We start from the raw sequence: 15798 nt of genomic DNA on the forward strand, positions 1-15798 counted from the left end.
TTTTGGGAGAGACGACGAATGTGGCGAGATCCCACATAATTTAAATGAACAAGATAATGCGATTATGGGCAAATTATTAAACCCATACATAGCACGTATAAAGGCGCAGGTTTCCAATCATTCGAGACTCGGTCTGTTTATAGAAATCACCTCTTGCCTTGAGCAGCAGAGCGTTGGAAAAAAGCCCGAACTATAACAGAACACATTAAGGAACCAGCATATTTTTCTGTGTATTTTTAGTTAAAATGCTATAAAACACTCCAAAAAGGACATAGATTCTTTGGTGACCAGTCTATAATATCGCACGCGAGAAGTTACCTTCAAATACATAAATATGCACGCAAATATATTAATTATTGAATTTAACAGGGCAATGACCACCCTGGATTTTTGGGATGGATCTAAATTGCCTAGTGTCTTAAAACACATTTTCCATAAAACAAGTTTATGCTATACAAACGAGAAGCCAATGATGGAAAGATAAATTATTAGGGTCCAATTCATGAGAATAAAAGTTTTGGTTATTATCGGCGCAGGCTCGATGGGCCGAATGGCCTCCTTCTGTGCCGTAACCATTCTATGATTCTATAATAATATCAATGATAATTTTTTTTACATTTTGAAATCATGTAGAATATGTTAAAATATGTCTGGAATATGGATTGAAAATAAATGCTAAAAAGCCAAAGTCAGTCGTAATCACAAAGAAAGAGAACTATTCGAAAATAGTGATCGAGAGTTGCAGAAATGTGAAAATTGGACGAGAGCACTAAAGTGAAAGGGGTTCTTGACACTGTGGCAACCCGGTGTTATTCTATGGGTTTACTCAAAGATACTAAAGTAAGAGGAACATGGAGGCCTTTCAATTATGACTAGAGATATACATTGAAAATTAATTAGACAAGAAGAATGACTCATGAAAGTTATTGAAATAGCCCAACAAAATGGAAGTGATGGGGCTGATTATGAGAAAAACCAGTTTACTGCGTGTGCAATTATTTGCAAGTCACAAGTTGCTGGACTTGTTACTGTCTGGAAATGTTGAAGATGATAAATCAAGAGTCAGGCAAAGAACATGCTAGATGGTATGATAGAATGGGCAGGTGTAACATTACGTGTTGATCCAATCTATTCATAAGGAGACCAGAAAACATAAGAGAGAAGGCACACTGAGTGAGAAATAAGAACATTGATAGAACCGGACATAACAGCCAGAGTACACGTCTGGTTTGTTTTGTAAAGGTTGGCAGTAAATTGTGACAAAAGTTACTGGAGATGATACATTTGAAACAATATTTTCCCTACTGTTTATGGCAATTAAAGTTGTTTTCAATTAAGTGAAATCTAGGAGAAGCCGATATAAACCAGTCACCATTGCACACTCTTGATATTCTCTGTTCACAAGTTGGAAAGGTTTGTGAGTAGATAAAAACACTTGGTTCTACCTTTGGCACTTCATTATCCTTGCGAACATCCTAACTTCCTGTTATGCCTTGTCTAAACCATTGTGGGTGGCTCTTCAACCAAACTAGGGCATTTTAAATTACAGGATGCTGTGTATATAATTAGAAGAAAGTGTGGGGAGCGGGCCTGACGTCATCGTATAATTGCTCTGCTTTGACGTCAGGCCGAGCCGGAACGAGGCGGGCGACGGGACGACGCCGTGACGCGCTGACGTTTATTTAAAGGTCCGGCGCACGGAGGATGGACGGACAGAAGTGGTGGAGTGTCATGGAGTGAGTGGAACTGGAGCGGGAGCGGGGCTCGCTGACAAAAGGAATGGAAGGGCAGCCGTAGGAACGCCGTGTGATTGGAATCTGGACCCGGCTGATGCGGCAACCTCGTGCCGTCTCTCTCACTCTCTCTCCTTCTCTTTGCTTTTCCAGCCGTTGGCCGTAGTCGACGACCCTCCCGAATCCTCATCCTCCTCCTCCTCCTCCTCCTTCTTCTTCTTCTCCTCCTCCAGGCACTGAGACAGAAGAGGTCTGGAGGACTAACGGAGCTCCGTGGTCGCCTCTCTCGTCCTTTTTCTCTCTCTCTCTCTCTCTCGTGTGGGGATGCAGTTAATGACTGTAATGTCTTTCTGAGCTGGGATCGAGAGCCCGGGTCTCGGCATCATCTCCATCATTAACGCAATAAAAAGAGAAGCATTCCCAGCAGGAGGAGCATCTGCGTTGTCTTCAGTAGGAGGGGGAAAAATGGGGTGAGACATTCCGTTCCATACCGCTGTTTAATGTATTCTGTAAAAAAAAAACGAAAAGGCGACACTTTGTATCCACGGTGGGTCGAGTCAGTCCAGCCTCTCTCCTCTCCACCACCCCCACCCCCCCCATTAAGGTTCAATATCCAATGTTGTTTTCAGGTTAATATTGGGTCGCTGACGCAGGTGTTTCGGGCGCTTGACACTTCTGTGGCTATGGACGAGGATCAGTTACAGAACCCTCTCAAACTGCTAGCTGCATTCTCCTGATTTAAAATTACTACAATTTTAAAGATATATTTGGTCCTACAACCTTGCTACAAAAGACAAAGTCAGAGAAGCAACTAGGTTTGTATAGCAGCTTCAATCCTGCGAAGTCATAGCGCACATTTAAAATGTAATATTAAAATAATTTAACTTTGAAAATTAGCTTGGGTTTGTCGTGGTGACCTGAGAAACTTTAAACACGACAATCCCGTAATTTGACAACGCTTGAATTCCCTCAAATTGTGACCATATACAGCATTCCCTGTATGGTGCGAGGACACGGAGCTCTTTAAAACTTGTGTGTTCTAAGTATTCACCGCACTGAATCAAAAGTGTGAGTATGTTCAGTCTATTGGGAGTGCTAACGGTTTCATTAAAATAACGGATGTATAATTAAGCCATAGTCAAGATTTAAATATTGTTTAAACCCAACCCAAATGTCAATTTTTTAAATAAATAAATCTAAAACCCTCTTAGGACCTTTCATTGATCCAGAGCTCTGGAACCCACATGGCAAAATCAACCAAACTAGACTCCTGTCTTCATTATGCAGTACCAGTCTATCAAGCAGCTTTATGAATGGTAGCTATTCAGTACAGTTTATGTCTTCCTTTCTTAAATTTAATATTTTTCAAAAGAAAACATTTTCCCAAAACACTAACTTTAATTTTCAGTCAAGAGTGAAAAGGTAGTAAAACAATTTGTGATTCAATGATATTTGGCTTTAGTGTGTTGATTTCCTAAATGTTTAAGTTCTTAGGAGTAAAACTTTTTAAATGGTATAAAAAAATCTCATTGCCTGATATCTGTTTATTCAATTTAAATATGGATGAGTGATGTCATCATAACCATGCTGGACTGCTTTTTAAATATAATTGGTCATAATTTGAGTATATTGCTTTTTTGTGTGTTCAAATTCTGCATTAATTTTAGGTTGGTTGCTCTGGACTAGGTTTTATGGCTCTAATTTCTGAAGCTTGAAAGCCAAAATAGAAAACATTCAGACAAGAAGCATGACTTGTGAAATTAACTGTACACATGTCTGCATTTCAGATGTTTTAACTTGAAACTTAACTCTTCACTTGAAATTCTCACAGTAATTTCTGTGGTGTCACTGTACCAGTTAATAATGTGAACTTGATTTGTTATGACAAATCACCCTGAAGGACTTATAACTTTTGAAGTGGTTTATTTTTCTTTACACATAGTTACTTCCTGTTTTTTGAAATTTTTTGCACAACTTCTATGGTAGTGATAAGTTCAGTGAGTGAGCATGAATTAAATCAGGACTTCATTTGTGAATTATTACTTCTGCAATTTGCCACTAAATAGTCTGTTCAAATGATACTTGTGCTGGGAATGTCTTGCTTTATCATTATTGGCATATGGGCAGTTTAAATTTTGTGGACTTCTACCTCTGTTACCACCTTAAACATTTTCTTAATGAGAAAAGATTACATTTTTGAGCTCTCCATCAAAATGAAATATTTTCAACATTGATTTTAAGATGAGGTTTTCGATCTGATCAGATGAAGAAATTTTTCAAATCAGTGTTTCTGTATCATACACAATTTATTTTCCTTTATTATTTATTAAGATTGTTAATCTGAGTAACAGATTAACTCTGTGGAGCTAAAACCAAGATGCTTTATGCAGTGGAAGAATGCATTTTATTGGATAGATAATCTAGTTGTACCTCTACTTGCATGATGATTAATCCAGTGCATCTTGTGCTAAGACTTGCAGCACCATCTACACAAAGACTTGTGGTCACTACAAGTAAGATGGGTTTTATCTTCATAAATTTTGGTCAGTACATTTGTGGATTAACTAAATGGTTGTACATAGTGGTGTTAGTCCCATAGATGTATCTGGGTGGTGGAGAAAAGAGGCAGTTGTTCAAAGCTCACTGTCCCTTAAACTATAAAGTAAGATGATGACTGCTGGGCTGCTGTCAGATATGCTTGAAGCAGGGAGTCTGTTATTGGTCATTCTTCTCTCCAGATGTGCATTCTATTAGTTATCTATGTTGTCCTCTTGGACAGTAGCATCCATAAAGCTGCCACTTACTGTCAAAAGCAATCTGCTCCCCCATTGAGAGAAATCACTCAACAGATGAGAACTCCTTGAGAACGAAAAAAAAATGCATATGTAAATCTGAAATGTAAACAAAAAATGCTTGAAATGCACGGCAGGTCTGTCAGCTTATGAAGAGAGTTAAACATCAGGTCCAGCTCTTAGTAAGTGTTGTAAGGTAAGTAAGCTCTTTATAGAAATGTTTTGTCCAGTTTTAAAAAGGGGAATCGCTGATCTTCCTGTTTCCAGGTCTGAAACATTAACTTGTATTTTCTTTTCAATACTGGCAGGTGTATTTCCAGGATTTTCTGTGTTTTATTTACGAAGAGATCTCCTTTGCAGTCCCACAGAATGCAATCTAGTTATTAAATACATAGGTATTAGAAAACTGCAGTCAAATTAGGTTTGGATTAATAATCCTAATGGAATAGCTATATATGTAGGCAGTTGCAAGTTTTCTTGAAGGTACATAATTCAAGGTGGTGGTGTTTATAATCCATCCTTCACCATGTTACGTTAAAGAATGTACTTCATGCAGACTTTTTTTGTTTTCCAATATAATCGGTTAATATCGGTTAAGTGTTGACTGCACAAGTCAGACTGTTACTAAAGAAGTAATGAGCAATGTACATGTTATACAGTTTAACTATTTTGCTTGATACAGCACAATTTTTTTGTCTTATTGCAACTAATCACCATATTCTGCAGTGTGTAATTTGAAGAACTCTTCTCCAGTATATCAAATCGCCTGTTTCTGGTCAGTAGAAATTGATTCCCAACAGGCTACTGTCTTGATGTTTCTGTAGCTTTTTACTTATTAAATGTAATTCTTTTAAAATTGCGTGCTTTAAAGGAAATTGTTTAAAGCTTCTGAAACTAAGGCTTCAAGTTATCACTTGGATTGATCACAAAATCAACCGCCTTAGAGTGTCCTACTGAAACTTATCTTGTACATTCAGTATATTTAGCATTTAAGATGGTTAAAGTACAGTAATTTGTATCCTATTGTGCAAATCGAATATGGAGACCAACAATCTAGTGATCACAATTTCTAAAATGGAATGTAGATTCCTTTCAATCGTTTCCTTCATTAAACAGTGCACTATGGCAGTCAATAGGCTAAATGAGGGTGGAGTTACTTTCTTTACATAATTTGTATAGTAAATCAATGTGGTAAAAGGAAATCCTTTTAATGACCAAATATTTAATTTGATACTTTTTTATGCAGTGCTAGATTGAACATCCCTAACTAAAGATCTTTGTTTCATTGTAATACAACCTTAATCATCACTCTTTTTAAACTGTTCCTTTTTATATTTCGCCACAGCCTTTCCATCTTTGTCTAGGACTATCTATTGTATTTTCTAATTGAAGTAGCATTTTATTGTATAATGAGGGCAGAAAGCATATTTCTTGTCACTTTTTTTAATGAGAATCTGTCATTACTTAATTCAGAGGGTTTGGTTGGTGCCTGAGCTACTGTAGTAATACTGCTGTGGGAATATGAAAAGAAGCTTAAACTTGAAAACTTATAAACATTGTATCCACCTTAATTGCTGCCCTGTAGCTGAAATTGCACCCACTCACTCCCACAGTACAGTCAATAAAATATACCGTAGTGCTTTGGAATGCTGAAACACAGAACGCCTCTACTGATTCACTTCCCTTTTTCTATCTCAATTTTTTTTTTCACCCGTGGTCATTCTCATCACTTCTACTTCAATGATTTTTTTGTCTTTGCAGTTCATGGTGCAGTGGTCTGTTTCTACAACAACAACGTGCATTTATATAGCATCTTTTAACATAGTAAAACATCCCAAGGCGCTTCACAGAAGCAATTATCAAACAAAATTTGACACCAAGCCACATGGAGATATTAGGACTGGTGACCAAAAATTTTGTCCAAGAGATAGGTTTTAAGGAGCATCTTTGAGGAGGAGAGAGTGGTATAGAGGTGGAGAGGTTTAGGGAGGGAATTCTATCCTATGTGCATTCATTCTTTTGTCTGTGGATATTTGGCTGTGTAAATGCAGTCCATTGTCATCCTGGTAAGCGAATAACTCACCTGCCACGTTTTATTCACTTACCAGGCACTCTTGTGAACGGTAATATCTGTGGCCAACGTGAAACTACATCCTTGGCAACATCATTTGAAAACGTTGTGTCACATTCCACCTGTATGCTGACGACACCCAGCTCTACGTCACCTCCACTGCCTCAGATTTGTCATGCTGCTTGTCTGACATCCAGTATTGGATGAGCAGAAATTTCCTCCAATTAAATATTGGGAAGATCATTGTTTTCGGTCCCCTCCGCAAACTCCATTCCCTAGCCACCGACTCCAACCCCCTCCCTGGCCACTGTCCAAGGCTAAACTGGACTGTTCGCAACCTTGGTGTCTTATTTGACCCTGACCTGAGTTTCTGACCCCATATCCTCTCCCATCACCAAGACCATCTATTTCCACCTTTCCGCCCCTGCCTCAGCTCATCTGCTGCTGAAACCCTCACCATGCCTTTGTTACCTCCAGACTATTATTGCAATGTGCTCCTGGCTGGCCTCCCACCTTGCACCCTCCGTAAACTTGAGCTCATTCAGGACTCTGCTTCCCATATACTAACTCGCACCAAATCCTGTTCATCCATCACCCCAGTGCTCGCTCACCTATGTTGGCTCACGGTCCAGCAACGCCTCACTTTTCAAAAATCTCATCCTTGTGTTCAAATGCCACCATGGCCTCGCCCCTCCCTATTTCTATAACCTCCTCCAGACCTACTGCAAACCCTTCCCCACCCCCTGGCGAGATCTCTGTGCTCCTCCAATTCTGGCCTCATGCGCATCCCCGATTTTAATCGCTCCACCGTTGGCAGCCGTGCCTTCAACTGCCTAGGCCCTAAGCTCTGGAATTCCCTCCCTAAACCTCTCCACCTCTCTACCTCTCCTCATTTTAAAACTTACCTCTTTGACCAAGCTTTTGGTCACCTCTCCTAATATCTCTTCTTGTGGCTTGGTGTCATATTTTGTCTGAAGTGCTTTGGGACGTTTTTACTATGTTAATGGCACTATATAAATGCAAGTTGTTTTGTACTGCTTGTCTAAGTTGGATTTCACACCCAAGTTAGACCATAGTTCATGCTGATGTGAAGTGATTTCAGCTTTGGACTGATGTAAGATATATAGTGGAACTCGTCTATGAATGAATACTATTGTACTGTGTTCATAAGTGAAATTGATTATTGAGAAGTTCAGTAATCTTTGTGGTAGGTGATGCAATGTTTAGAATTAGGTGTGAATATCACTTTTGGAAAATGGCTTCCCTCTCATAGGTGTGAATATCACTTTTGGAAAATGGCTTCCCTCTCATGGTAGTTTCTCTGTACTTTAATTGAAAGTACAAAGAATTTCTTAATACACTTTACAATGTAAATCATTACAGCATCAAATGCATCCATGCATATTGTTCACTCTTGTAAACACTGTTTCCTGGACTTTGTCATTTGGTGTACTTTTTATAGCCTCTGCAAAAGTGAATTAATAACTCTTCTTTTCTGTCCAAATTGGCGAGAATAATGCTGATGTATACTCTGTACTTTCTAGCTACTTCATCAGTATTTCTAGTAAATGCAAGACTTAAGCTTATTTATTCTGCGTTTTGTTTAAAAATTGACGCAATGTGCAAAGTATCCTCATTCATGTTCAACATGACTCACCAGGGCAAGTCAGTTCATTATGAAAAGACTAAATTGTTTTGATCTGTTACATCGTGTAAATGGTTCCCACTGCTTGACGATATGTGTGCCTAATTTCTTTGAGTATCATGAGAAGAGAATGTAGTGGCACTTGCTTAAAATTTTATTTTTAGAAGCAAATTGACAGGGTTATAAAAGTAGTGTGGTACTGATTGGACAGGTGGTGCTTACCTGTTAAGGTCTGAGATGACTGAGAGAACTTGCATTTATACAGCAACTTTCACAACCTCTGAATGTCCCAAAGTGCTTTAGTCAATGAAATACTTTTGAAACATAGAAAATAGGAGCAAGAGTAGGCCATTCGGCCCTTTGGGCCTGCTCCGCCATTCAAAATGATCATGGCTGATCATCTAACTCGGTCCCCTGTTCCTGCTTTTTCCCCCATATCCCTTGATCCCTTTTAGCATTAAGAAATATATCTATCTCCTTCTTGAATATATCTAATGACTTGGCCTCCACTGCCTTCTGTGGTAGAGAATTCCATAGGTTCACCACCCTCTGAGTGAAGAAATTTCTCCTCATCTCTGTTCTAAATGGCATACTCCGTATCCTGAGACTGTGACCCCTGGTTCTGGACTCCACATCCATCAGGAACATCCTCCCTGCGTCTAGTCCTGTTAGAATTTTATGTTTCGATGAGATCACCTCTCATTCTTCTAAACTAGTGAATTTGGCCTAGTCGACCCAATTGAAGTGTAGTCACCGTTGTAAAGTAAGGAGATGCAACAGCCAATTTGTGCACAGCAAGGTGCAAACAGCAATGAGATAAATGATCAGCTGTTTGTGATGTTGGTAGAGGAATAAATATTATTTAGGACGGTGGGAAAACTTATTGAATGGCGGAGCAGGCTCGAGGGGCAGTATGGCCTACTACTGCTCCTATTTCTTATGTTCTAACTCCCCTGCTCTTCTTACATTAGTGCCAAGGGAACTTTACAGCCACCTGAGGGCCAACAGGACCTCAGTTTAACATCTCATTGGATAGACTGCACCTCTGACAGTGCAGCACTCCCTTAGTGCTAGACTGAAGCATCAGCCTGGATTATGTGCTCAAGGCTCTAGAGTGGGGCTTGATGACCTTTTGACTCGGATGCAAGTGCTAGCACTGAGCCAAGGTTGCCGCTTTGAACAGTTTGCTGTGTTGAAGATTGTGTGCATGAGCTGGAGTTGAAATTTTCAATGTATAATGTGTAGAGTGAACTTGCATGGAACACTTAATATAGTAATGCCTGCATTCAACATAACCCTTCAAACACTCATTTGGACATGTATAAAAGATATCAAAAGTAATTTATTTTTGTATACTCCTATGTGGGAGCTTTTTCTTGCTAATAGTGAATGCCTGGTCTCTGAGGTGCTTTGCCAATGCAATTGAGGGAAAATTAAAGGTAAAAATTAATTACAGAAGTGGACCTCCTGGTGACTGGTCAAGAGTTATTTCTGTGGGCCATTGCTTATTTCTGCATATCACCCACTAAAAATAGAGCACATCTTGAGATGTTGGTGGCAGTGGCATTAAACAGGAGAACTAGATAAAGAAAATTATTCTGGGGGACGGGGTTGCTGGAGATGGTTTCAGTGCAATGCTGTAGCAATTCTCAAATTGCTTGAGATTTGCTTATGGTAGCTTCCACGGCTGCTAATCTGATGTATTGCAGCCCTGATTTAGACTGCACAACAAACGGATTTACTGTATTTTTGCTTATTGTATTTAAACTCAAGATATGACTGCCTTCTACCTAGTGTAATGTCTAAACTGATGGTTTTCGCCAGCACTATAAATGCAATAATTCTGCAATATGCAAGTTAGTATGCATTAATATAGTTCATTGATGATCATAGAATCTTGTAGCACAGACGGAGGCCATTTGGCCCATCGTGCATGTGCCAGCTCTTTATAAGAGCTATCCAGTTATTCCCACTTCCCCACTGTTTCCCCATAGCCCTGCAAATGTTTCCTTTTCAAGTATATATCCAATTCCTTTTTGAAAGTTACTTAGAATCTGCTTCCACCACCCTTTCAGGCAGTGCATTCCAGATCATAACAATTAGCTGGGTTTAAAACAAATAATTTTCCTCATCTCCCCTCTGGTTCTTTTGCCAATTATCTTAAATCTGTTTGCCAGGTGGGTTGGTAACCAGAGGAATGAAAAGTTTCTCCTTACTTACTCTGTTAAAACCCCTCAATTTTGAACACCTCTATTAAATCTCCCCTTAACCTTCTCTGCTCTAAGGAGAACAATCCCAGCTTCTCTAATCTCTCAGCCTTTCAACCCCTACCTTTTGAATGTAAATCAGCACAGCTGCACTAGTTGTCTGGTCTACAGCAAGCACGTGTAGCAGCTGCTGCCGTGTGACCACCTCACCAAACTGTCACTGGGCACATAAGTTTTCTGTCATAAGTGAATACAGTAATTTTCATGCAGTTTTGTCTAAGATGGATGAAGTGTTCAATAGCTCGTTGAAATAGTAACCAGAATACGGCTTAAATAATTCACTCCTTTTGGGTTCAAACTTGTCACTGGACTCCGCTTCAGTTCTATATGCATTAAGAGTCAATACTGTGTATCTTCAATATTAAGCAGCACCCTTGTTTGAACTACATTATCAGCTTATCCTAGATTGCTCCAGCTCCAATCACTCATGGTTGAGTCCCAATTCCCTAAATCTTTGAGAGGGTCAGTCTGTGCCTTGAGATCTAAGACTATCTTGTACCTCCATAACAGTTTGCTTTTTTCAGTGGTAGAGCATCATAGTGAATTTTGTTTTTAAAGTTTAAAATGACAACTAATTTATTACACAAATGAACAATTGAATAATCTAGCAGTGACATAATATATTTACAATTGACAGTCTTTTATCTAACTCAAGTATGCAAAATAAGATCACAGCTTTACACTGCATGTTTGATGTCTGTGCAAAGCTGAAATCCGTTGACAGTGATGCTAAACTTGAGACCCCTTTAATTCAGTTTCTCATGGATGCAAGTCCTTAGCGCACAATGAACAATTTGTCACTGGATTGCAACTCAGGTGGCAAGAGTTGGTTTGGAAATATCAGAAATGTAGTGTAATGTTGAAAAAATAGTAAAGTATTTAATTCCCCAGGAGCTGATCATGATTTATTTTATTAAATCACATCTAACTTTGAGTAATGCAGGAACATTTTTCAACCTTTTTTTAAATCTGAAATTTCAAGTTTGCATAAACAAAAGGTGCTGATAAGGTTGTAAAATCTTTTCAGGTGGTTTTTGGATTGACAAAGCTAACATTTGAGTTCAGATATTTTAAACAGTTTGTATTCAATTCAGAAAGAAGCTAAGAAAGACTTGCATTTATATAATACCTTGCCATCTTTCTAAGAAATTCCCAAAACACTTCACAAAGAATGTTATTTTTTTGCAGTACAGTATCTACTATTGTGTAGATCAATACTGCAACCATTTTGGGCAGAGCATGTTCACACAAACAGTAATTAGATAAATTACCAGCTGATCTATTTTTGTTTGTGGTAGCTAAGGAAGAAATATTAGCCAAGGTGCCAGAGAACCCCCATCTCTTCTGCAAATGGTGCCATGTCATCTTTAACATCCACCTAAACTACCAGAACAAGCAGGTGTGCCTTAGTTTAACACATCAACTGAAGAACAGTGCTTCCAACAGTGTTGCACTGGAGTATCAGCCTAGATTATGCACTATAGTTGTAGATTTGTAAACCTTTGACCACCTGATTCAGAGATGAAGGTGCTACCAACTGAGCCAAACTGACACCAGCTTTGTTAAACCATTTTACAGAAATCCTATTGAAGAATATTTTGCCTTGTGTTCTAGCATTTTGAATCCCCAAGTATCCCATAGAAAATAGTAGAAATGATTTTCTTCAGTCACAGAATATTCTTCCTCCTTCTTGCATTTATAGTTGCCAGTGCAGGTCTTAATGCATAACTGTTCACCTAATCTAAACCTGAAGCATCACATTTCAGATTGCTTGATGGTTTTATTTTAATATTCCTAATGGAAGCAACTTATTTTGTGTGGACTGAATAGTGCTGTATGGAAGGATCCTCATTGTCTGACATGCACAGATTGGAAACTTCAGAATGTATAATAGCAAAACAAACTCGAGTCCAGAATATTGCAGCAGATGTGGAAATGATTCAAAAATGTGGACAATTGTTGGCAATAGAAGTGTTTGTTTTAATGCTCCACCCAGTGATGTAGTTTGAAGAAAATACTGTAGTTTGGTTTATAATTTTAACCAGTAGCACCATATCAAGTACTTGTGTATCTTGCTGTAATATTTTATTTAGTTCACATAAAACATTTCATATTTAATCCTAATGGCTCAGCTTTAACTGATGAGCTTAAAAAGTTAGATTTAGTGCACCAATTTAGCTGTGCTGTTGAACCTCATTATTCACGACAGCCAGCAGCATTTTTGGAAAAATTCTTTGATATAATATTGTTCCAAGTCGCTGAGGCAGCCTCCACATGTAAATGTTGTAAAGTATCAGATCTGTTAAACTCCCATTGAGTTCCTGCTTTAGAAACTTAGTGAAGGGAGGGCATTAGTTTGGTAAATAGTTTTCCAGTGTGCTACTGAGCCATAACAACTAAAAGGTCCCAGGTTCAATCCTTGATCTACCTGGCTGGGAGTGAGGTCTACAGTTGGCATGGGTATTCCCCAAGGGGAGGGGGATAAATCAGCCAAGGTAGCTAGTCCTAATTACTATGTGGTAACCTTTTATACATGTTTTAGTGGGTGATTGGATTGGGGTTTGTTGTGATTTCTTTCCCCCTGCCCCCCAACAACAATTTAATGCTGGTTCACATGTCAGCTCTGTTGGTTAAAGTGTTGAGATTCTGGTACCTGTGGAACCATTCCCAGAGCTGGCTGGTATCTTGGAAATGTGTGTGAGTTAACAGCTGTGGTTGATATAGCTGCTACTTGGATAGTATTTGTGCTCTGACACTATTTGTTGGCTTTGTAGAATCTCTGCGCAATAGGCTATTTATTTAAATTCAGTAAATGTTGGTTCAAAAACAAGATTATTACAGTAAAGCAAATTTATAAATGCTATTTTACTTCAAAATGTTTTGGAAGAGTAGCATGAGGATAATTTACAATGGAAAGGAGTACTCTACTGAGATGAATAGATGAAGATAGCTAGGAATTGAAAGGATCAATATGAAATGGTTATTTTAATCTGGAACAACAATGTACCATAATAATATTGACTTCTATTAATGATAGAAGCAAAATTTACTTCTCTGAATAGAAACTGGTAGCATCACTGAAGCTCCAGAATGAGAAAAAGCCCATCAATGTTTGCCTTCTAATACAATGGTTTTGAAACTTTCCTACTGGTGGAGGAGAATTTCTGGAAAATAGTTGCACACAACCAGGCATTCGAGTTGGTGATCTAGAATATCAAGGAGGCTGCCATTGATGAACTCGATTCCTTTCCCTCAGTCTGGTTCAGCAAATTCTGAGTCGAATACACCGTTGCGGTTCAACAATAACTTTTAGAGTCGAACTTGGAACTTGGTCTGCAGCATTGATCTGGACTCCTGATAGAGTCCCACCTATGCTGGCAAAGCAAGACAAAGAACATACAGAAAATACACACGTTTATACAATTCAATAGGAGTTGGAACATTGTTAGCATGAGTGTCAATACCAATCATAAGCCTGGCATAGGTTGGCCATGAGGGGCTACCTCACTACAGGCCAATCATGGACAATACAGTTAGCTGATCACGCTGCAGTGACAGACATGAATGTCTCTTCATCTCCTAGCTTGGAATGTTTTCCCCCAATCATCCCACATCCTTATCAGCTAACCTGGAATGGTCTCTGGCTTCACTAAGCTCATTATTTCTATTGATCACCCAGCTGCACAGAGACACCTACACAAAACTCCCTACTCCCTAATGGCAACATGTCAATGATGAGCATAAGCAGACCCCAACATCTAACGAGTTACTCATCTCACTATTAGCCTTGAAGGGGCCCATTGTTCTAACCTAGGCAGCTTCTAATTAACCCTTGCTTGTCCTATTACTACTTTTCTACTTTGCCACTTAGACATTCTCATTCTATACTTTGCCACTTATACATTCTCATTCTTTGCCACTTAGACATTCTCACCATGACACAAGCTTCCCTGAGTGGGCTTTCTACCAGGCTGAAGGCAGTTGTATGTTGTAGAACCAATGAGGAAACTGAAATTTGGGATGACTGCTGTAGGAAAGTAGTACCTGGAAGCTAAGTATGAGACACAGGCTTGTACATCCAAAGCTTAGTATCCTCTATGATTGAATTGGAGAGAGAGACAAACTGCTGCTGTTGAAGCTCTTCACCCCCAATTGGTGGAACCATCATTCTGTGGGATATGATGCGTGATGCCCTGGTCAGGAGGATGGTGAAAATAGGATGGTGGTAGTTAGGCATAGTCTTTTTGGGGTTGAAGTGGCACCAAGACGGCACACCTGGTGATGGAAGTTCAGTACTAAGTCAACTCTCGAGTTTTGTTTTTTACTCTGACCGTGGAAAGTCTCATTGAAAATGTAAAATGCAGACAAATATTTCTCCTATACACAGAGGGAGTATCTATTTAAGTAGCTGTCCACAGTGGAATTAATCCACTGAGATGGATGTGAAGTATAAGTAAGTTGAAAAGGTTAAACATTAATTATGGCTGGTTTGGTTTTTATAGTAAGTAGGTAACTTCAGTGCAGATTATGGAATTATATTTTAACAGCATTGGGCTGGGAATAATCCATTGAGTGGGTACAACTTTAAGATCAAAAACATTACGGATCATAAAGTAAATGCATCTTGGTGAAAATTGTTGCTAGTGAGCAACAGTTGGATTTGGGATTATATAGAGATTAAATAGGATAACACCTGAAAATGGGGCGGGGATCGCTGTAAGCGATTTAACTCTCATCCATTCATAGCGATGCAGGTAGCACGTTACATTTGTGCTGCCTGTTATTTTAAATGATTGTTGCGTGCAGCCAGCGCTACCGGTGCTGTTGATTGGCTGCACACATCAGCAGGGGACCCCGATCTCGCGAGTGGCTCGTGCTTTTTAATGGCAGCCTGCACCTCTTAAAGGGGAGGTGCATTGTGGCTGCAAGAAGTGGTGGGAGTTGTTTCAAAGCTGAATCAGTGCTGTTATACTTTGAAGAATGGCTACGCCTGGGAGAGAGCATGCATCAAAGTTCTCTGATGCACTAGAGGCCTTGGTGTAAGAGATGGAGAGAAGGAGGAGCATCCTGTATCTGCAGGGGGACAGGTGGTCCTCCAGACATATGCTCAGGAGGAAGTAGAGAAGGAGATAAATGCCAGGAGCATAGCTCCAAGAACATGAATGCAGTGCAGGAAGAAGTTCTGTGATCTAAAACTAGTTGTAACGGTGAGTGAGTTCAAGCTTCAAGTGGCATATTGTACTAAATGCACGACTAGCCTCATCCATTGCTTAATCCACTACACCCCCAT

The 15798-nt window shown here is 39.3% G+C and overlaps 1 protein-coding gene across 3 annotated transcripts in view; it reads left to right on the forward strand.

Annotated features, from left to right (window-relative positions):
* Positions 1 to 1688: 1688 nt before the first annotated feature.
* homer1b (homer scaffold protein 1b) overlaps positions 1689 to 15798 on the forward strand; it is a 91603-nt gene continuing 77493 nt past the window's right edge. The window contains exon 1 of one of the 3 annotated variants that reach the window (XM_067982655.1): positions 1689 to 2203. In XM_067982655.1, coding sequence (XP_067838756.1) covers positions 2199 to 2203 — 5 coding nt within the window. In that variant the 5' untranslated portion in view covers positions 1689 to 2198. Of the gene's footprint in view, positions 2204 to 4620; positions 4722 to 15798 lie in introns of those variants that run through there. The other 2 variants (XM_067982656.1, XM_067982654.1) reach the window with 2 other exon arrangements.

The sequence above is a fragment of the Heptranchias perlo genome, chromosome 4 (genome assembly GCF_035084215.1).
Source record: "Heptranchias perlo isolate sHepPer1 chromosome 4, sHepPer1.hap1, whole genome shotgun sequence".
Taxonomy (NCBI): domain Eukaryota; kingdom Metazoa; phylum Chordata; class Chondrichthyes; order Hexanchiformes; family Hexanchidae; genus Heptranchias; species Heptranchias perlo.